The sequence below is a fragment of the Diceros bicornis genome, chromosome 22 (assembly GCF_020826845.1).
Source record: "Diceros bicornis minor isolate mBicDic1 chromosome 22, mDicBic1.mat.cur, whole genome shotgun sequence".
NCBI lineage: Eukaryota > Metazoa > Chordata > Mammalia > Perissodactyla > Rhinocerotidae > Diceros > Diceros bicornis.
The window spans coordinates 29,869,011-29,893,417 of NC_080761.1; the positions used below are offsets into that span (position 1 = coordinate 29,869,011).

At 32.7% G+C, this 24,407-nt stretch overlaps 1 protein-coding gene across 4 annotated transcripts in view; it reads right to left on the reverse strand.

Moving 5' to 3' along the window:
- The window catches only part of KIAA2026 (KIAA2026 ortholog), an 87,676-nt gene that overhangs the window by 25,494 nt on the left and 37,775 nt on the right, over positions 1-24,407 (reverse strand). For 3 of the 4 annotated variants that reach the window (XM_058565767.1, XM_058565766.1, XM_058565765.1), the window contains 3 exons: positions 19,236-20,653; positions 11,092-11,171; positions 2,331-2,420 (listed from right to left, as the gene is read on the reverse strand). In XM_058565767.1, the coding sequence (XP_058421750.1) occupies positions 2,331-2,420; positions 11,092-11,171; positions 19,236-20,653 (1,588 nt within the window). The remainder of the gene's footprint in view (positions 1-2,330; positions 2,421-11,091; positions 11,172-19,235; positions 20,654-24,407) is intronic. The other variant, XM_058565768.1, reaches the window with a different exon arrangement.

Consider the following 24,407-nt stretch of genomic DNA (forward strand, 5'->3'; position numbering starts at 1 on the left):
CTGGATTTCGTCGTTTCTTATGGCTGAGTAGTATTTAAATTAAAGAGAAATAGCCTATATGTTGGTAATCCCAATAAGATTATTCCCACTAAGTACAGTTCCAAGAATTTCTATTTCTTGAAGAGCAGAAATCATGTTTTAAAACTAATAGGCAAATACCAGGAGTCAAATTTAGAGACACAAAATTTAATCAATCAAACCTTATAAATAACCTCAAATTTTCTGATAAACATGCTCCCAAGGACTACAGTTTAAGTATTTGTAATTTATGTTTTCTTTTATTCTTCTTCTACTTGTTCCTGTGAAGGAAGGCAATATGCTTATACCTCATACCACCGATGGAAGGGAGATGAATGGCTTTACAGAAAGACTCCAGGATGCTTGCAGAAGTCTTTTTCTCTTACAATACATGCCATAAGTACATAAATCAATTATGCTTTAAACTATCCATTAAAAACAAATAAAATACCCTAATTTATAATATGGGAACAAATTAAGATGCATATATTATGTTTAACTGCAGCATAAAAAACAATTAGCAAATTTATTTAACAGAATTCTGTTTAGAGGCATGAAGTATGGACAACTCACTAAAAATAAACAGCTTCTGCAAAAATCTATAAATATGCTGATTAAAAGACTTTTTTCCTATTAAAGAATAGAATCAGTCCTTTATGAGCATGTAATATCAAATATATTAAAAAAAAAACTTTTGGGGGCCAGCCCTGTGGCTTAGCGGTTAAGTGCGCGCTCCGCTACTGGCGGCCCGGGTTCGGATCCTGGGTGCGCACCAACGCACCACTTCTTCGGCCATGCTGAGGCCTACATACAGCAACTAGAAGATGTGCAACTATAACATACAACTATCTGCTGGGGCTTTGGGGAGAAAAAAGGAGGAGGATTGGCAATAGATGTTAGCTCAGAGCCGGTCTTCCTCAGCAAAAAGAGGAGGATTAGCATGAATGTTAGCTCAGGGCTGATCTTCCTCACCAAAAAAAAAAAACAAACAAAAAAAACCCAAAAAACCTTTGGCTGAGAGGAAAATATTCTAATATAAATGTTGTTTGAGAAATATATCACAGAGGTAAATTTTAAAACACCTGGTGTTCCATATCAAGAGATTGCCCAGATACCAAACTTTATATATATGAAAAACATAAGTTTAATAAGGGTCTAAACCATTTTTAATGGAAATATTTCTAAAATATGCAATTTTCTGCATTCTCAGATTGTATATTGAACATAATGTCTTCTTATTAATTGATGGCTACCATTATGAACATTATTCTGTCTCCTAGATTATAGTGATATTTTCAGGGGTATCACATGAGAGACTTCTGAAATGTTTAAGGCTGATTTTCCCTGTATTATATAACCTCAGAAGGTTGTACTTTTATGGTACTTCAGTCTCCTCCCTTCAGAGCGCTACCAATTTGTCTTTTCTAAACAGCATATAAAATGACTACTATAAATCTGCTGATACGAAGCTTGCTCTATCACTAACCTTATTTTATAAATAATTCTAGATTAAAAGGTTCTGAACAAAGACCTAAAAGTGGTTTCATGACACTCATAAGACATAGAACAAACGAATTTTTAAATGATGATTGATTTTCTTCAATGCTTAAAGTCTTCCCCATTTATTTACTGGTGTGTAATTGTGTTTCAAATCTGTGAAACAAGTTAACTATAAATGCCAGTTAAATGGTTATTACTGATTTAATAAATAACAGAATTGAGTGTTTTTCCAAGGGTTGAGTGAATAAATATAATGTCCTTATATTCTATTCTCTCAAAAATAAAAAATGAAAGTAAAGATTAATTGTGAATTTAGAATACACAGTGAAAAACAGACCTTTAGCTGATAAAGGTTCTTAAAGACATATTGTTAAGCATGTATCAAAAACATCTGGGGGCAGGAATAAACAATTTACATCTGTTATTTATGTCACAGCTAATTAAAATTTTATGTTACTAAGCAATAAACTTCCATTAAAAGCACATAATTATTAATTAAGAATGTCTGCGAGGTAAGCATTACCCAAAAAACTACCAGTCAGAAACCAACCAACCAGTATACTGGGAAATATCTAAAACTATACCTGATATAAACCAGGCAAACAAAATTAATTTACTTGCCCTGGCACCATTTTTGTTTATTAAAAATAAAAACTAGACCACATAGGAGAAATAAAGGAAACAACGTTTCTATTTTTCATTGTAAATTTTTATGTAATCCAGGAGAACAAGATAAAAAAAGGCTTTAGAAAAAAGCAGGAATAAATTTTAATGCTGACAATAACAGATAGAACTTTTGGATCAACACCTACCGATTTTTTTCTACTGTTTTCCAGATCTTTGAGTTCATTCTCGATTTTTGTGATTAATTCCCTGAGTTCATCAAGATTAGTGCAAATAAGCTAAAATAAAACACAAAAACACAGCTTGATAACACATAATATAAAACACCCAAAATGTGGTAACAGAAGTTGTTTTAACACACACTGAATTTACAATTAGTTGTCTTTGTAACAGCAAAATGCAAAGAAAGCTCCACAGTTTATATTTTAAAAGATATTTACTGGTTATGATGTATGAACTTCAGGCTTAGTATAAAAATAGCTGAAATTTCAACATTGGTGGTTTCATCCCACAACCCCACCTCTCAGTTTACTTTATAATCCAAGTTCTTTCTTAACATATTAACTTTCAGCCCAGAATGACAAAGATCTGGAAACTCACCCTAGATTTCACAGGTTACTGAATCACCTTTAAGAAATGCTTTGTCAGGCAGTTTCCTAGTAGGTGAATAAACGCACTCCAGGAGAACTGTCATTGTACCTTTGCTTTGGTTGCTAACTAGACAATTAAACAAACTGTACTATTGCTGTTGAGATTGATAATAAAGAAGGACTTCAATTACATGTAATATATTCAAAGAAGTAAAAGAAATTAAGTACACATTCTTAATATGATTTTAGTAGCCTTGAATAAAACCATCTCCACAGATAGCATCTATTTCTTTTCATAATTGTGTGGCTCATTTTATTTCACCTTGGTAATGTTGGCAAATGGCCAAAATAACTGGTTTTTGTTATTAACAATCAAACTTATTTGGCTTAATTACTAAACTTTTAAACATTGAAGTGTCAGTAACAACAAAAATATTAAATACATTTTAGTTCTTATAAAATTATTCTGAATTTTTGCAATTAATTCAATATATTTAACTTGTTTCCCTAAAATAATTTAAGCTATTTTAAAAAATCTACAGTGAAAAAGAAAAGATTTCTAAAACAAAACTGCAACCACATACAGTGGAAAAGTTTTAGATTAATGAAAGTCTTGTAATGTTTATACTGTGTGATAATCAAAAAAAAAATACTACACTTATAAAGCTATTAATTCACCATTAATTTTTATCAGCCCATGTTTGTTACATTCATTAATTTCTGTGTAAGGGTATTGTTTTCCTAAAAAGCATACTTTCTTTTAAAAGAAAATAAACAAAAACAACAGAAGTAGAAGTGTGTTACAACAAGATCATTCCTAGTGACTACTAAGTGACAAAAATGGGAGACTAGGAGCCCCTTAAAACTTTCTTTATTATTAGGTTGAACCATATGAAATAGTTGAAATACCTTTGATCTACAAAAATGGCAATATGGTTCAACCTAATAGACTAAGAAAAAATTATGACAGATTTTAATTAGTATTAATTATTATTAGAAATATCTACATAATTTCAAACTCACAGAACTGACAAAGGAAAGATATATATTTAAGTAACCAATATGAAACACTTTCAGAGTAGGAAACAGTATACAATGATGTAGCAGGACAGTGCAGCTGATATTTATTAAAAACTACACATTCCCATTTGCCAAATCTAGAGTTATGGAAGAAATACTGATGATCAAGCAATGGACTGGCTAACTATGTAAGTGCTTCTAGAACTGGATAATGTCTTTAACTTCTATTATATCTATAAAGCCTCAGAATAATGTTGGCCCTACACCAGGTTTTTAGTAAGCACTCAGTGGCAACTAAACCTTCCCATTGTAAAATCTGCTATGATGACTACCACGTCAAATTTGCCCCACAGCTTGTAGATGGTTACACTCTTTCCACTGAACTTGGTGTACTAGTTAATATCACAGCATAGATTTCTCATTTGCGCATATGGCAAAGCTCAGAGGAATTTTCACTTTCATCTTAGCTGTCTTATTATACAAGAAATAAGGGTACATTTTGCATGTAGTTCGTAGAAACTTAACAATAACAATGAAAACATACACCCCTACAACAAAACACACCCTAAAAAATTTAAGATCTTTTAATTGGTAGTAGTCAGGAGATCAACAAATATTTATGATCCATTTAAAGGAACAGATAACCCAGTTCTGAAGTCAAACCATGGAAGATTTCTATAGCTTAAGAGTTACATAAAATAACACTTTCAAGTGACTTTACCTAGTTAGTAAGTTGTACTAAATCAGTGCTTCTCAAATTTTAAATTACTGTGCCTAAAAATCACCTGGGAATCTTGCTAAAATGTAGTTTTTGATTTACTAGGTCTGAGACAGGACCCAGGACTCTGCATTTCTAACAAGTTCCGAGGTATGATCTGCAGACCACACTTTTGAGCAGTAAGGTACTAAATGATTATGAATTACAAATCTGCATGGCTACTGAAACATTCTGGTACTATGGAGCTAATGAGTCTGAAAATTCAAAAAGATTAATTTCCAAATAAGGGATGGAATAGTGAATTAAATGTACAATTATAAGACAAGTGTTCCTTAAAATAAATAACATGACTCAAACATAAATTTCATTGAATTTGAGGGTCAAAATATTGTTAGTAATATTTACTTTGGGGGCTGGCCCGGCAGTGCAAGCGGTTGGGTGCATGCGCTCTGCTGCGGCAGCCCGGGGTTCGCCGCATGCTTGGCAAGCCATGCTGTGGTGGCATCCCATATAAAGTGGAGGAAGATGGGCACAGATGTTAGCCCAGGGCCAGCCTTCCTCAGCAAAAGAAAAGAGGAGGATTGGCAGATGTTAGCGTTAGCACAGGGCTGATCTCCTCACCAAAAAAAAAAAAAAAAAAAAATTAACTTTGAAGTTATCTTAAAATGACCGAATAATACCTACAAAACAATTTACACTCTCTTTGTATACTAATATATACCTCTCTCCACATATAGGTGTAATATATATCTAATATAGATACCCAAAATGTAGAGTCAAGTTAAGCTATGAGAAAATTCTATAATTCTAATTTTGGTACTAATACTGGAAGAAAAAATAATTTGATTTATGCCAACTCTGTCATATATACCCTCTATTCCTTCTCTTTTACAAAGTAAGGCATATATGTGGTCTTTAACATCAACTCAACTTCAAATAGTGTTTTTAAAAATAGAACCCCTCCAATAAGTAAAGTTCACCTTAATAAGGAGAACAGATGCACTTCTGAAGAAAGCAAAACACCTTATTATTAAAATCTCCTTCTCATTAACCTGAATTTGAAAAACATATCTGAGGCTCAGGGCCTCCAGGGGTGAAAAGGGAAGCTACACAGCAGCTCAGATTACAGTCGGGTCACACTGCCAACACTCATGAGAGAAGATTTTCAGTCATACCGCAGAAGTTACAAGAAGAGTTTTATCCCCCAGGAAGAACCTCTTTAAGGTTGTCACACTCTTCCTCAAGTTAACCTTTCACTTGACGCAACCCATGACACAGCCACAAAATGATAAATCTTAGAGCTGAAAGGGACCAAAAATATGTAATTTGGTCCAAACCCTGGCGTAAACTAAAAAGATATATCTCCAATTCATATATAAGCTAATTAAAACTAACAGAGGTAAAGTAACTAAGATGACACACTGGTAGAGGAAACCATAGCACCTAGGACTCATCCTCCTCCTATTGTAGAATATCCTTTAAGGGGTCTTTCTAAACAAAACAAACTAAAAAATCTAACAACAAGTGAACATATATTATAGTTTTAGGATTTAATTTATAACTAAGCTTTCATTTCTATTAAATGGTAAATATTAAAAGGCCCTCTCTTCAACTCAAGAAGCAGAAATGTGTGTACGTAGTGGGGGAGGGGAGGTCCTATAGAGATCAAAAGAACTCCATGACCACATCTCAGAAAAATTACAAAATAAATCATTCCTCACTTTATCACTACTTCAAGCTAAAAATTATGCCCTTTGGGTATAAACTCAATAGGTTTGAGCGATATTTACTTTATTTGTTCCAAAAAGGACATAAGGTAGCATACAAAAAAAAAAAAAAATCACAGTAAATTACATTAAAAAGCAAAGGGAAAACAATGCGGAAAAGTCAAAATGAATAGGTCCAAACAAAATGGATCACATTCACTACCATTCTAATAAAACAATCCTATAATTTATCATAAAAATTATAAGCAAAACACTCAATGCATCATGTAAATTCAAAATTTATATTGTATTTAAACTATAATTATATTAACACCTGTTAAAACTATGAGGACAGGAAAATGCTTTCTCACTTCTTACGATCACCAAACCAGCAATAATGACTACTTCAAAACCTGCAAATAAGGATATTACATGTAATGTGAAAAACAAGTCTGATTAATAAGTTAAAATATTTTTTACTACCATATGATTAAAAACAGATGCTTCTCTCAATGGACTATATTTAAAAATTAAAAGAGTTTTAAGGAGAAGTAAAAACCCATGCTGTTAAAAGTGAAACAAACAGCTAAAGTTGAAAATACTCATTTTAAGAGGTAGCAATTCAAAATAATAATATAATCCAAGATCCTTAACACTGCGAAGCAGTTCAAGTCTCATTTTAGTTTTGGTCTCACTTTGTTACACTGAGGGTAGTATTTTATTTCATATCCCTTAGCTTCTCCATTGGTTAAATGGAGAAATACAGTTTTTCCAGAGGTATGTTAAGTATCAGTGAGTTTAAGCTTATGTTTGAAAACAATACTACTATGTAAGTCTTAGCAGCTGGATTCCAGATTTCCTCTGCACAGCAGCCTTTAGAATAAATCACACACATGGAACAGAAGCAAGTATGCATTACATGAAACACTTTTGGTTACCAATGAAAAGCAGAGTCATGGTAACTAAGGTTCTGAAATTATTTTAAAACCTTCTCTTATTGAGACTTGACACACTTTTGACCTACATAGGAAGTATTTTAAGATACTTCCTATGCCTTTGTTGTAACTGTGTACAAAAAGAGAATTCATATAATATTAGATTTCTCTCTCAAATATTAAATTAAAATGAAAGACTTTTTGGTAAAAATTTATTAGGAAAATTGATATTCACTTTTCAGTCTGTCTTTTTTTTGTGTGTGAGGAGATCAGCCCTGTGCTAACATCTGCCAATCCTCCTCTTTTTTTGCTGAGGAAGACTGGCCCTGGGCTAACATCCGTGCCCATCTTCCTCCACTTTATATGGGATGCCGCCACAGCAGGGCTTGCCAAGCAGTGCGTCGGTGTGCGCCTGGGATCCAAACCAGCAAACCCTGGGCCACCGCAGCAGAGCACGTGCACTTAACCGCTTGCGCCACCGCGCCGGCCCTCAGTCTGTCTTTCTTACATTACAAAACTGATAAAGAAAAATAAAAAATCAATTAGTCATTTAAAAAAAGTAATAACCATTAAATTTTATATAAAAGCTTAAATCACTAATATGCTAAATACTGAAAATAAAAATATTTCCTAATTTTTTTCAACTATTGCTAACTAAAAATATCTGACAAATTCCCCTTTATGCCAACTGTATGACCCACCATAACACCAGAGTAGGGCTAAGCATAAGTTTTCATTCTGATAAAATATGATACAAATAATATTACGTGGCTTTTCACTTTTCAAATTCTTGTAGGCTTAATCATGACATTTCATGATTTATAAAACACGACCAAATCTGAGATTTATTTCAAGGTTTTAAGTAGCTGGAAAAAGTGGTGAAGGTCAATAATAGATGCTCTTAAGCCAATTCTTAACTGATTTTCCTGCTCATAATATAGTACTTTTTGTCTGAAGCATCTGGCATACTTCTTTGAAAAAATAAATAATAAGAATATATAAAACAATAAGTTCTATCATTTAATCCTCACAACAACTCTATGAGTTAGGTAGTATTATTACCCCATTGTACAGATGAGGAATTGGAAGCACAAAGAGGTTAAGTCACTTACCCAAGGTTACAGAGTTAGTGGTAAAGCTGCCATTCGAACCTAAAGTAGCCTGGTTCCAGAATCCATATGCTTAACCACTATGTAGATTACTGGTACCCACCTAGATCCACTGAATCAAGGATGAAACCCAGGAATTTTCATTTTTAATAAAGGCATCAGATTATTTTTATACTATCAGTTATGTCAGTGGTGAGAACCACTGACATAACTCTTAGGAAAAAGTGGTACAAGTATGGTTAGTCCCTTTACAATACACACACAAAAATAAATCCAATTCACCATTTGCATAACTATAATATATACTTTCAATAGGGGTAGGGTGATTATTTTCTTTAACTGAGGTATAGATATTAGGTGTGTATATAAATAAACATGGATCCTTCCTAAAGCAAACAGGCAGACAAGTTTGAGTTCTAGCTTTAAAAAAGTCAACAAAACCACTGTCAAATTAAAAAGTAGCTGAGATCAAAACAGGATTCACTTTTTAAATTCATTAGGACTTAAAAAAAATAAACTTCATAATTTAATCCCTGAATACGTTTCTTTCTTATCTAAGCATGCTTTACTGTCACTTTGAAGACAACAAGTCCTTTGGCAAACAAGTCACATTTTGCAAAAAGGATCTAATATCTATCCGTCAACAGTGTCATTATTTTCAGCAATGAGATATTTTAGCACGAATACTATAAAGAAAATCTTCTAGCTAAACATTTCTATAAAGCATTTGTATGTTTAATACTAAAAATGTGATATTTAAAACAACTTGGATAAAATGAATAATCCGCAGAATCTGAGGTGCTAAATGTCATATTGCTAGAGCTTTCGGGAAGGAAATAAATTCTCTTTATTATATAATAGTCTTCTTATATGTGGGGAACTTTCAAATAATTAAAGAAACAAACTCTACATAAACTTATTTTGAGAGGTAAAACTGTAAGTTTTACATGTAACAATAAAGTTTACTAATGACTAAAACTATCTCCTATTCTTGGCTTATTTGAAGCAAATGACCTATTTCCTGGGAGATAGCTGTCAATTTTCTTTATGAGTAATACCATGGTATTCATATTATAAACTAGGAATAAGAACCACTGTTCTCATAAGTCTATTATTCCCCATTCCTAGCCAAATACACACACACAGACACACACATTCTAGGACACCTTAAGAACCCAGAAAGGGGACCTTATTTATTTATTTTAAAAGCTCACTCTAGCAAAACATGTACTTTTGACCTTAAATTTCTGACAGGTCAATAACTGACTAAAAGCATCACTTAAGACAGTATTTTTCAAACTTTTTTGCTCACAACCCATGGTCAAAAATACGTTTTGCATTGCATACCAGTATAACACACACATGATCGAAAGTAAAGTTTCATGAAACATTACCCTTATTGGGTAATATATTTGACACTCTCTTATAATTTCTTTTCTATTTTAACTTTGTTACCTTAAGAAAGAAATGCAGGTCATGCAATCCACTAAATTGATTTCATGCCTCACTAATGAATATCACCTGCAATTTTAAAAACACTGTCTATGCCCCTTAGTACATATAAAAGTCCATCCACTAAGATAGGAATGGAGACAAATATCAACAGTGGGCCAGATCTGTCCTGAGATCTATATTCCCAGGACGAATACCTTGAGGGACTGAGAAAAACAAAATGAGTGGGAGAAATAGCAAAGGCTTGCGTGACATCAGTGGAAGGATGTTATACTCTTATAGCATTAAATAACATGTACAAGCAATTGTAGAAAGGCCTCTACATAAATGGTAAATACACATTCTCTACTAAATATGCTGGAACCAAGTTTACCTTATATAAAAGGATTTTGTGGAAATATTTGTAATTCATCCTAAGAATGTCATTAAAAATACTCTATTCTAAAATAATACTAAGAGAAAAACACGTCTATTTTCTTTCACTGTTCATTTAAAAATATTAAACTTTTACCAATTAGTAAGTTCCATAAGAACATTTCCAAAAATACATTTTTACTGAAAAACAGATGTGTCTAAATTTTTGGATATACGTAACTGTTAAACTCACAATATACATTCTCAATATTTTCATAGTTATTATTCCTTTATTTTCTTCTTTACTTAACTTGAGACTCAGAAATTCATTTTAACATCACTTTTATTTTTCGGCAATTAAGTATGAGGTTACAAAACTCAGAAATATTTTGGACACACTAATACAAAGAAATTTTTAAAGACAGTCATTTGTTGAAGAAAAAGCATCTTTTGTAAATTAGAAAATAAAAGTATTATTTATTTAGGGTGAGATTCTCTGTTTATTCTAAGTATCAGCTACAAACAAAAAAACTCTTCACCTAATCATATGGCCATACGTCCAATTACTGTTTTCTTTTTGTAGAAACGTTTAAAGACCATTAACCTGTATTTAATATTCTCTCTGAAGTTCATATATAGGTAAGAGTTAAAATATTTTTTTTTTTAAGTTAATAAGTGTACCATGTCCACAGCACCCAAATAAAGGAAAAAGAATTACCTAGCCAATATTATCCTGTATAAATTATGTTATTGGAAGACCTTCCTTTACAAACTTACTTTTATATAAATTTCTATTAAACTACTTCTACAAAACAGTATAGCGTATAAAAAACCACAGAGATTTTTGACTATCAAGAGACAAAAAGAGAGGTAAAAAATTTTGAAATACTAGCAGATTAAATCTTCGCTATGCCTGCACTTGCAGGGAAAAAAGTCTGAGTTGAAAACATTTCAATGAAAGTATGTGTGTTACAGTGGAATTTAGCCAGTCTCTTGAGGAACAATATAAACACTGAAACAAAAAATTAAACTAAAAAAATGTTGAGACAAAATTGAAACATTTACCTGAAATTCTGGTACAGTAGGTGACTTTGTGACAGTTTTCCTCTTCTTTGTGATTGCTTTTTTAGATATGGATTTTTTTCCTTTCAAGATTAAAAGAGAAAAGCTTCATAATGCTGTTGATAGCACTTCATTAACAAAAACCAAATTACATAGAACCTTGAAAGTTAATAACTAACAGATGGCTTCTAGTGAGTCAAATAAAAATGAATCAAAACAAGCCCCAGTAAAAGCAAACATTAAACTATAACTACCTGTAACAGACATATTAACAAGTGCTGTTTTCTTTATATAAGAACTAAACTATTACAGTCTCCATTGGGTTGCACAGTATCAGCAGAATAGTCACATTACTACTGCTCAGTTAAAATCTAATTCACAACTTAAAATGAGATTACATAAGAAAACCTTACCTTTAACAATGACTCCCAAAGTCAGGAACTTGCATAGAACTTTAAAGGTGTGGTCTTTAGTCAACCTAATGTGAAAATCCTCTCAGTAGCTTAGGAAACAAGGTTTTTCTATCCCTTTAGCTCTGCAGTCACCTAATGGGCTGCCTTTGGCAGTATTCAATAACCAGTTTTAGAACAAGGTAAACATCTCCCTTGAAAGTGCACGTAGTCATTTGTGCAATCAGAAACCACTGGGAAAAATAAATCCATATTTTTAAAGAAATTCAATTCATAGCATAGACTGAAGTATCTCTCTCATACATACATGCATATAACCTCTATTTTTAGTAAGGAACATGTTAAAGTAAATACGTTTTTTCCCCACTTGCAATTAGCAAAATAAATTAATAAATCAGTTGTTAATTATTCAACAAACATGAGATATAGGGCACTATACAATTTATGGGGACAACAAAGAACTATGAAATGGAAACCCTGTCCTCCAGGGGCTTACAGTCTACATAAGGGAGTAAAAAATTAATAGACAATACTAAAAGTTAACTTTAGTTCACAATCATTTGTAGGCTAAAATCAGCTTAAAAGTTACTATTTTTTTCAAAAAAAAAAATGAATAAGTACATAAAGTAACTTTGCTCTACATAATCCCTATTGTTCCTTTCTAAACATTTTCCTATATAGATATGGTCTTCTTGCATGAAAACAGTCAATTCGACTGCAACATTTTATTCAACTGGTAGGCACAATTCCAGTTTACAATATAATTATATTTTCTTCTGTATTCTTTTAATCACATCACAGAACTGTAATCTGAATAATTTCTAACTTTTGACTCAATAAAATGCATGTATACTATGCTTGAACTACTGCAAATTTTGATTTGCTGAGGTTCACATGGGTTTTACTGTCTTGTTCTAGTAAGTATCAACTTGCTGTTCTCTGACATTTGCTTTTAATTAAATTAAAATAACTTAACATATACTTCTTTTCTCATCACCGTTATTTGCTTCTGTGCTTACATAGTACCTGTACCAGAATTAAACTCCTACAAAAATAGATAAGTGGGTGGGCTGCTTAAAAAAGCAATATTCAGTGAGAAGTGATTCAATTCTTGGTATCTCTGTAATATAGCTTAGTAATTGATTTCTAAACTGGGTGCAATAGGTACTTTTCAAAAGGGCTCATGCATCTGAACACCAGGATGCCTTTCTTCTATATACTATCTTTACCATTTTTTAAATTTCATGGGCAAAGATTTAATGGCCTTACTGATCTAAGTCTGGAAAGGCTATAAAAACAGCAATTTGAAGGAAATGAAATCCTTCCTTAATCTACCCCCACCACCCCAGCACTGCTCTAATTAGCTTCTTAAAAATCATTTGATTTTGTATTTGTTTATAAGCACAACAGAAGTCACCCTTCATATTCCCAATGAATGTCATACTGTTGCCACATAGGCACTAAATTCAGATACTGAATTCTCAGCTAACTCCAGCAGCCATTCTGTTTTAATGGATTAAGCAGCTGAGGTGGTTACTGGGCATTTCCTTTCACCATGTTATTAGGATACTTAAATGTTATGAAGTAACTGGAGGTAGTATTGTGTAGTGGTCTTAAGCTTGAGTTTTGGTACTAAACTACCTGGGTTTCAATAACAGCTCTAACCACCTACTACCAGCAACATCTGCAGAAAATTGATTTATTTCCTTGTGCAGTTTCTTCATCTGTAAAACAGGGATAATGATATTACCCACTTTGTGAGAATTAAATGAGTTAAAACATGTCAAGAGCTTAGGCTACTGCTAGGCACATGGTAAGTGATCAATAAATGTTAGTTATTACCTGCCTTAGCTAAGCTATGATGAGAAGAGTCTAAATAAAATATTGTCTTTTAATCTTATTCAGATTCTTTTATTAACTTACTCCTTCATCTTACTTATATGTACTTTGTGCCACCATTCTTTACATTTTGTACGTTTATTAATTAATGCAACACTTATCATACAGCATTGTGATTATCTGTTTATATGCTTCTCCTCCTTACTAGACTGTGAATTATTGATGACAGAATCACATTATTCACTTTGTATTCACAGCATTTAGCATATAATAAGTTATGAGAAAAGATCCTTAAATACAAGAATCCTACTTTTCATGAGAAATTTCACCAGTCTGGGGATAGAAAAAGGGAGGCAAATAATTATTTACAATTCTGAGGGTCCACCTGAGTCCATTTTATAATGAGGAAAACATTGACAATGACTTTAAATAATTTACACAATTTACCAAAGAGTTTCAGAAGATAATCTAGGAGTGGTAGTAAGAAAACTAACATTTATTGAGAGCCTACCATGTGTTAGACACTTAGTAAGGTGATTTACATAAATTATCTCAGTTAATTCTCAAAACAACTCTCCAAGGTAGGCAACAGCCCATTTTACTGTGCGATAACTGAAGATCAAAAAGATTACTTAACTTACTCAAGTGTTACACTGTAAGTAAGCACCATAGCCAGAGATTCTAACTCCCAAGTCCAAGCTCATTCCATATGTAATTCTAATCTCTCAAAAATCATAGTTACCATTTATTGATTCCTACCACCAGGCACCATGTTAGGTACTACGCATTTGCTAATTCCAATTAATCTTTGTAACGATACAGCAAGGTGGTATTAACTCATTTTTCACAGATAAAGAAACAGGCTATAAACAGGTAAATAAATTGATGGATGACTTGCAGCTAATATGCACTGGAGTATATCTAGATCTGTCTCACTTCAAAGCTCTGCTCTTGTTTATGGTAAAATACTGCATTCTGTCAAACTTTCTCCAGGGATGTAATCTGCTTCTCATTGATTTCAGAGCATTTCTTTTGATTAAGGTTAGAAGATACACATATTCAGTATACTTAATATCTTCAGTTTATAACCTCATAAAAACAATTTGAATATAAATTTTCCTGTATTCTTCAGTAAAAATTAGTTCTTACTTTTTATTAAATACTACTTTTAAAACGGAGCGTGGGATACTACAAAACCACACAGTCTTTATTTGGTAATATGTTTTGCTCCAGAGCAAAATATATACAGGGCAAGTTACATACTGCCCCCCAGTGGGCTTCCTTTCCTCTACCACTTACTTAATCACATCCTAGGTCTTTTACCCCCACTACCCTAAGTCACCTGGTCCCATAAAATAGAATAGAATTCTCAGATCTACATAGTTAGGTTCTATAGTGATATCAACACAGAACTACACACCCTTTTCACAAATATGGGCCAGGATGTAATAACATATTGTAGATTACATTACTTTCTCAGTCATTCCCTATAAAGCAGCTCATTGCTTTTTACACAGTTGATATATTTTATTTCAAGCTCATTTCTTTGCACTAGGCTCCTGATTGAATTATTTAAAACAGCATCACCTGCCCAGAAAGATATTACCCAAAAATGGCATATTCCCATCATTCAAACAGCTTCTAAAACCTCAACTTTTCCCTTAAGTTTTTCTCTGTGCTAATTTTTTCAGTGACACCTGGCTTAATTATACCTTCAAGCTTTTGCTCACACTACTAACCATTTTTCATCTATCCAATCCCCATTATTCTTCAAAGTCCTTCATCCTCTGTGAAACTTTCCCAGACTACTATAGCACACAGATTTACCGTCTACTTGACCTTTCATTGTATGTCTTTATTATATACTTAATTATTAAAATTTACCATTTTTGAACCTTAGTTTCTTCACCTATAAGAGAATAACACCACTTGTCTTATTTATTTTAATCAGTTTAGAGGAGCTACCACAAAATGATTTGGTTGAAAATAATGACCATGTGAGAAGAGAAAAAACCCTCCAAACCAAACTAGTTGAAATGAATAACTTAAAACAATTATATGCTTTTTCTAACAATTAATGTATCTTTAATCATTTTTGTCTGTTTTTTCAGGAAAAGTCCTCTAATTTTTAAAATTTCTAATTCATTTCAGCCAACTCTACCTGCTCTACACAACTTGTAAGAGTATAATGTCCAATGAGGAGCTTGGTTAAATAACTACAAAATACACATAACAGAATCCTATGCAGTCATTTAAGATGATGCTGCAGAAATCTATTTATTGCACAAAGATGTTTATGGTATACTGTTATGTGGGAAAAGAGCAGATTGTAAAATGGTATTTATAGTCTAATCCAATTCAAAAATATAAATGCCTTGAAAAGCATATGAAAAATACATATTAACGTGCCTATTATGCGTGTTCATTTATATATTCAATAGATTCCTATATAGTGTGTCAGCCACTAGGTTAAATGCTAGGGATGCAAAACCAGAAATAATCCTTCTGTCCTCAAGAGTGTTATAGAATAGAGGGGAGACAATCATCAAAATAACCTAGAAATAAATGCAACTATTATGAATAAATTTTATAAATAAGTATTAAGAAGGAGAAGTAACTGGTGCTATAAGTATGCACAATAGGGAAAATTCCAATGTTTTTCTATTCTATAATGTTTCCAAGAGTAAGGAACAGGCTTAAATAACTAAAGGTGAATTCAAAATTTAAAAAGCAGAAAGAAAACTGCAATTCTGAAAAACAGATAAAAATGCTTAAAAGTTGCACAACTGCCTCACAGTGTACTAAAATTATTAAATCATTTTCAACCAATTTGCCTTTGTGGTTTTTACTAAAAATCATCTCCCATTCCAATAAGAAGGCTTAATAAATTTGGAGATTCCATCAAAAATTAAAGCCTGCAGTAATCAACATAAAATGGACCAGATTAACCACATTTAGAATTTAGTCCAGCCTAAGTCAAGGTTCATAAACCAGTCATGGATGACACAGCTTATCCCAAAGCATATTCTACAGAATCCTATTACTTGAAAAAAAGCTCTGTGTTCAAATAAAGTTAAAAAATACTAGATTAAATAAAACTAAACAGTTTTCTTATCTTCAAGACTTTCTTGAGTCCTTAATATACAGGCCCAGAATCACTTATCCACAATTCTGAAGTCCAAAACGTTCTGAAAACTGAAGTTTTAAAAATGATTTATACGGTAGCAAAACCTAACCAGAACTGTTACGAGGTTCTTTATAGCCTTCATCTCATTTAATAAGACTATTCATACATTTTTCTGTAGAAATTATGTGTTTGATTACAGGGGCTGCCCCAAGCTCCACTGGGGATGTTACTTAATAAACATTATATACATCATAATACCCTTCTAAAATCTGAAGACTTCTGAATTCCAAAACATATCTGGTACAAGAGTTTTGTAAGATGCACTGCAGGCCTATACTAATGTAGAACATAAATCTATAAGAGGAACATTTATGTCCCAAACCTATGACAATGGAGCTCACTTTTAAAAAGAGAAAGGAAACACTGTTTTAGGGTATGCCCAAAACTGAAATGTCTCATACCTAATAAAGGAGCCCAGGGTAAAGCCTCAGAAACACGACTGTACTGAAAATGATGTAAAACAAATGTTCTATTGTTGTTGCTATAACAGTTTATGTAACACTACTATAATTGTAAGGAGTTTAGTACATGATGAAGAAAGAGAATTGGCCTATGCTTACCCAGTACTAGGCCTATGCTTACCCAGTACTAACAAGGGAGAGAGAAAATCTATTTGACAGATCCAAGTACTTCTGTCACTGAAGACTGACTCTAAAATTTGCTCTGAAGATAAAATGAGTAAGTGTATAGACAAGTGCATTATTTTCTTTTATTTCATGCCTGTAAGCCTTCTCTCCCCGACTAAACAGGCTCAGAGAGGTTACACAACTACTTGCTGAATTTGCTTCTGAGTTTTTTTCTTTCACTTATCCAGAACTGGACATGAAACTCTCACAGATTTTCCCTCTGTTCTACAAACATTTTGAACTTCCATTTCAAAAACGTAGCAACAAATAATTTCCTTACAATATAAATTCCTTTTAATCCAAACCTTAGCAGTTAATATTTTTACTCTGCTATTGATATAGTCTGTATAGGAGCTACATCAATATCTATTTTATTTTATAAACCACCATAAATCATAATTACCTTTGAATACATTAACAGTCAAAAATAAACACTTAATAAAAGGTTTTAGGTGACAACAGTATTAATAAAATACTACATACTTCAGGATTGGAAAAATATTTCAAATTTAAAAATATTTAATATTTTAGAGGCTAACATTTCAAAGAGAACTTGCCAAATCACGCAAACTAAATTTATACAGCCTAACAGATTGATTGTAAAATTTAAAAGGCTTGTTTTTGAAAATTACTTTAAAAAATTGTAGCTTTTCATCACCTGGGTCAATGTGGACCACTTTGCAATTTTCAGTTCAACAAATTAAGCCTGTTCTTCATAGTAAATTTTATACTATTTCTTTATCAATGATATATTACATACACATTTAAAAATACATTTAATTATATTTAATGATTTAAATAACTAAGATTTAATAGCAACTATATCAGCTAAACAAAATTCACTCCCTCATTTGCCAACTCATTATCAAATTATTGTCAAATCTTAATTATTTTTGTTACTGAGGGAAGGAGTAAAAAACTGAAATCCAGGGGCCAGCCCGGTGGCGCAAGTCGTTAAGTGCGCACGCTCTACTGCGGTGGCCCGGGTTCGCCAGTTCGGATCCTGGGCACACACTGACGCACTGCTTGTCAAGCCATGTTGTGGTGGCGTCCCATATAAAGTGGAGGAAGATGCGCATGGATGTTAGCCCAGGGCCAGTCTTCCTCAGCAAAAAAAAAAAAGAGGAGGATTGGCAGATGTTAGCTCAGGGCCGATCTTCCTCAAAAAAAAAAAAAAAACCAAACTGAAATCCACAAATAATGACGATAAACCACAACTCATTTTAGTAAACAATTCAAGTTTTTCCCAATCAGGCAATTTTTTATTAGGGTTAATAAAAGAAGTTGATCATCTGCTTTAATCTCACCTATCTTCTCGAAAAAGGAGACATAAACTGATTAAAAGGCAAACAATAAGAAAAGCAAAAGCCCCTGAGTAATTAAAAAACAGCAACCAACCACTGAAAATTTTTATAGGATTTTTTTGTTGTTATTGTTTAAATAGGTTTGTGACAAACACATTGAGTATTTAAATTTGACGTAAGACAAACTTACAAATCCTCTTATAAAAATATGCTTCATGTCTTATTAGTTGTGTAATATTTTCCTTATATTTCACAACGTTTTTTCTGGATATAAAGTATATACTAAAAACAGAGTGGTGAAAAATATATGATTTGGGACAAAATTGAGACCCAGAAAGGTAATCTGACTTGCCTCGGTTTAAGGAGCTACTTGCTACAAACTTTTGTCCTGGGAATGATATCTCTTGGTATCAGTGCTTTTTCCATTGCACTGTACTGCCCTTAGCCTAGGAAGAAAACCACTTCTCATAAGCGATGGGAAGCCATCACTTATGGAGAAACTGCTCCAGAGAAATGTAAAAACATAACGTCTAAAGATTTTCAACCGAAAATTAAATCCAAGTGTACTGCACCAGTATTTTTTGTTGTTGTTAGTACGTAAAACTTCTGCTCTAGGTTCTAATCATGGGGCATAATATAAAACTTGACCCTTACACACACACACACACTTATGCATATATGTGCATTTCATTCTGTCAATCAGAGCCTTCCATGATGTTTAATTGAAAGAACAACTTGCAGTATGCTTAAATGTAATTCTCACCCATTTGTGTTAGCTTACCAGATTTGCGCTTCTTGTGTTTTGCTTTCTTTTTGATGATCAATAACTTATTCTGGATCTCAGGTTTGTAAGACTTGAAGGCAAGAGAATGAAGACCTTCGCGCTTTCTCTGTAAGTTTTCATTTAGAACATCTTTCAGTTTCTTTTTTTTCTTCTTCTTCTTTTTTGCCCTCATTTTAGTAAGTTTCAGTTTCTTGTGGCTCTGCAGTGACTGCTCTAATAGAATATCCCTTACAACTTTGTGGCAGCTAATTTCTGGATGATCACTGTGACTTCCATTTACATGTATTTGGCAAGATTTTAGAGCATTTTCTTTTAATGGACTGGGTTCAGGCTTTACTCTGGAAGCTTCACTATATTTTTCCTGATTTTCTATAAACCTTATTTCACCTGGACTGAGAGGCTCTCCCAAGCCAGTAACTTCCCCTGGACTCCCTGGTTTCTCTAAATTTTCTTTACAACAATCAGTTTTTTTAATTTCACAGGGCCTGTGAATTTTAATTTCACAGTTGGATTTCACTTCCATTTCAACAGAGATGTCATGATTATCCAAGTTCATTTTAGCAAGGCAGCAAGTTGGATCAAAATTAATTTCCTGCTCTTTCTTGAAAGCAGAGGGCAGGCATTCTCTACTACACCTATGTTCTCCATTACTTGTATTAACATAGTCACACTTCAATTTCTCCAGTTTAATCCGAGGTACTCTTTGTATCTTAATGGGTGGAACTGGAAATTCTGGGGCCTGGAAGGGTCTCTGTTTATAAATCCGTACATCTGCACCACAAAACTGTGGAAAATGTACGTAAGCATTCTCCAGATAATCGTAACCAAGGATAACTTCCCTGCATTCATGAATAGGCTGTCCAAGTACAGCATCTTGAACTTCTTTTTGTGTTTCATACACAAAGTCACAAAGACCCTTAAGTAACCACACTTTTTGGTAGAAAGGTAGTTCATGAAAAGGTTTTTCTTCCAATGGATTAACTTCTCCAAGAACTTTAAAAAACTGAGGACACAATCCAAGTTTTTCAGCACAGTTATCGGGATTTTCAGTCTGCCCTACAGCAGTGTACCACTGCTGTACTTTCTGTCTCAGTGCTGCTTCCCAGGTCCTATAAGGCAAAGTAGGTCTTCGATGTAAGGTAGGTCTTCGATGGGGAGGACTTAAGAGAGAAGTCATTATTTTAGATAGAAACGCGTTACACTGAGGCATCAGAAGACAACGTTCCAATTCATAGAAGACTATTTCTGGCAAATTTAGAATTTGCTGGGCTAAACAAAGGAAATGCCCGATAGCTGGAATTTCCCACAGGGTCTCCATACAAGTTGGAGCTGCTTGAGCTAGAAGTTTTCTTTCCCATTCTTCTATTTCCTTTTGACTAGCTTCTTCTGCTTCTTTTCTTTCCTGTTCTCGAAGCCTAAAGAAAATTTAACAAATTATACCATTATTAATTAAAGTAGAGAATACCATAAAATATCAAATTTTAAGTATGTCATATTTATCTTCAGTCAACAAGACAACTGGCTGTTCCAGTTTACAGTATCAGTACAAAGTGTCCCATTAGGTTATTTTTTTTTCAGATAAAGACATACATATATAACTTGACCCTGAGTTTTACTGATGAAGGATTACCACTGACATTATTGCCACTTAAAGTAAAATTCTTCAACTTATGATGTGTATCAACTTAAATAAATTTTAGAGCATGTTTACTAAACAAAAGCACAATCTGATGCTTTTTAGAAGTAATAAGATGTCATATAACAGCTGAAAGATGTTTACATCCTTTGATCCCGTAATTCCATTCCTAGAAAGTTATACTATGAAAGTAATTCAGTAGAAGCCAAGTGTTATGTGTTTGTCAGTGTTAACTGGAGTTCTATCATACAAAAAAAACAAAACTATACAAGAATTGTATTACACAATTGGGAAATAAGCTGGCTATATCATATAGCCTTAAAAACTAAAATTATGAATAACACGTATAAACAAAAAATATCATAACACAATATGGTACTTAAATAACAGTAATAATGAAAATATGCATACATTGAACAAGGAGATGTCAGTATTGCAAAAATAAATGATTCCCAGGTTGATGGGATATGGGTGCTTTTTTCTCCTTAAAAATTTCCTTACTGGCACTGTTATAAAATCTTCTTAATTAAAAAAAGTTAAATTAGATGAAAAGATAGACATAAATCGTTGTGATCGTGCATTAGGCAATGTGTTCTTAGATATGAAATCAAAAGCACAAGCAACAAAAGAAAAAAATGGATAAAGTAGACAACATCAAAACTAAAAACTTCTGTGCTTTTAAAAAACATCATCAAAGTGAAAAGAGAACCCACAGAATGGTAGAATATTTTTGCAATTCATATATCTAATAATAGACTTGTATCTGGAAAATATATGGAACACTTACAACTCAATAATAAAAGGACAAATAACCCAATTAAAAAATGGGCAAAGGATCTGAACAGACATTTCTCCAAATAAGATATACAAATGAACAAAAAGCACACAAAAAGATGCTCAACATCACTATCCATTAGAGAAATGTAAATCAAAACCACAATAAGATACCAATTCATACTCACTAAGATGACTACAATAAGAGAGATAACAAGTATTGGTAAAAAGATGGAAAATTCGAAACTTCATACACTATAAAAGGTACAGTTGCTTTGGAAAAGTCTAGCAGTTCCTCAGAAGGTTAAACACAGAGTTACCATGTGATCCAGCAATTCTACTCCCAAGTATATACTCAAAAGAAATGAAAATGTATGTCCACACAAAAACACTGTACATGAATGTTCACAGTAGCATTATTCATAATAGCCAAAGAGTGGAAACTCCTCAAATGTCCACCAACTGCTGAATGGATAAATAAAATGCGACATATCTGTACAATGGAATATTATTTGGCAATAAAAAAAATGAAGTGCTGGTACATGTTACATCATGAGTGAATCTTGAAAATATGATATTAAGTGAAAGAAGCCATCCATAAAAGATCACATATCGTATAATCCTATTTATACAAAATGTCCAGACATCTATAGAGACAGAAAGTAGATTAGTGTTTTCCTAGGATTGAGGAGGTTGGGGGAAATGGGGAGTGACTGTTAATAGTCTTTCTTTTTGGGGTGATCAAATGTTCTAAAATGGACTGTGGTGATGGTTGCACAACTCTGTGAATATACTGAAAACAATTGGATTTTACACTATAAATAGGTGAATTGTATGGCATATGAATTATATTTCAATAAAGCTGTAAAAAAGAATAAATTAAAGCATATAAAGTTTTTGGGGAGAAATCAGAATAACAACAACAAAGAAGGGAAAATAAAATAATTTACCTTACTCTCGATTTTTCAAGAGTGAGAACTCTTCCTCTAGAAAAGATGTATAAAAACATTGAGATGTGACTAAATCTTAGGCTCTAAATGAAAACCAAGGTATAATGTCTAACATTGGCTATTTTCCTGTACTATCATATTGTAATCTTAAAACAAATACACAGTAAGAACATTATTTTAGTAATATCAGGATTTTCTCTTTTATAGAACAAACCTACTTTTATGTTTTGGCTAAGAGGTCACACTATAACTACCTTGTTATTACAGATACAACAAATTTTTAAAAAAACACTATCATTTGTGATTTTGCATTATGTATATCAATTACATGTGCACATGCAAACAATGTTAGATATTCTCAATAAAAGTCAAATTTTTTCAAATGTGCTTTTAGTTTTGAGGAATTTTAACTTTTTACTGAATAGGGGTGGTGGTAGAATCTGGCTTTCTCACTACAAAGCTGGGACTCCAAAAGCCCACACAATAAGTAGAAGGGTGTAACAGAAACAAAAGCCCCTCCCCTGTTCCCAACTAGGAGACTGCGAGGAAAACTGTCTTCATGATAGGAGTGGTGGATGCAAAAAAATAAAATCTCTCCTAAGAATTTGCAACTATAAGCTGACTCGCATGTGGATTTATCGCCCACATTCACATTTCCTGGGTGCTGAGAAAAAAATCACACTAAGAAATGAATTTAATGTGGTCGCACGCTAAAATTGTTGTCAGGTACTTGAATAGAAAAAAATCAAATCTCTAAGGGAATGCACCTTATATCTAGATCTTAAGGAACTCCCACTGATACAGTAACAAGAAACGAGTTCACAAAGATAACAAAATAAAAAAGAAAATAAGGTACTATGAGGGACAGGAAAAAAAATGTGACCTCCAAAAACTATAGCTATAGGAATGACAGGACATAGAAAATACAATGTTTAGTGAAAAGAAACTGAAGCCATGGTTAAAGAGGAGACTATAAAAAATGACAAAGCAGTTTTGAAAAAGACCTAAAGAGAATTTTAAGATATGAAAAATACAGAGATTAAAAGAAAAAAAGATTTACAGTCAACTCCTCAACAGCAATAATGGAAGCCACTGACAACAGAAAATCCTTAATGTATTTAAAAAATAACTATCAATGTAAATTTCCTTTCAGTGCAAAAATATCTTTCAAAAATGAAGACAAAAATAAAAATATTTTCCGACAAACAAAAACTCAGTATTTGTGATGAACAGAACCCCATCTAAAGGAAATTCTAAAGGATGTACTTCAGATGGAAGGATAGTGATCCTTGACTGAAGATCAGAGATGGGAAAAGAGCAAAAAAGTGGTAACATACAGGTTAATCTATATAGATATGGCATAAAATAATGATAAAAATGTTTTGTGGAGTTTAAAAAGAAGACAAGATAAAATTAAAATACATTACAACAATAGCAAATTACCAAATAGCTGGGTACAACTGTACTAATCAGTAGTAATTACTAATTGCAGTAATCAGGAAGAGAGTAAAAATACAGACTAATTTTAGGCTTTGATAAATTTAACTATGAATGTGAAAATTTCTAAGGTAGCTACTAAAATAACAGACTATAACATTCAAGTTAGTAGAAATGGAAACACGGAAAGAAAAATAATATAATGATCAAAAGTGGTGGGATGCAGCCAAAGCAGTATTTTAAGGGGAATTTATAGATTAAGAATGTATATTTAGAAAAGAAGTTGAAAGTCAAATATATGTGTTCATTAAAAGAAAAAAACAAACTAGAAAAGGATGGCAAATCAAACCCCCAAAGTTGAAAGAAGAAAAT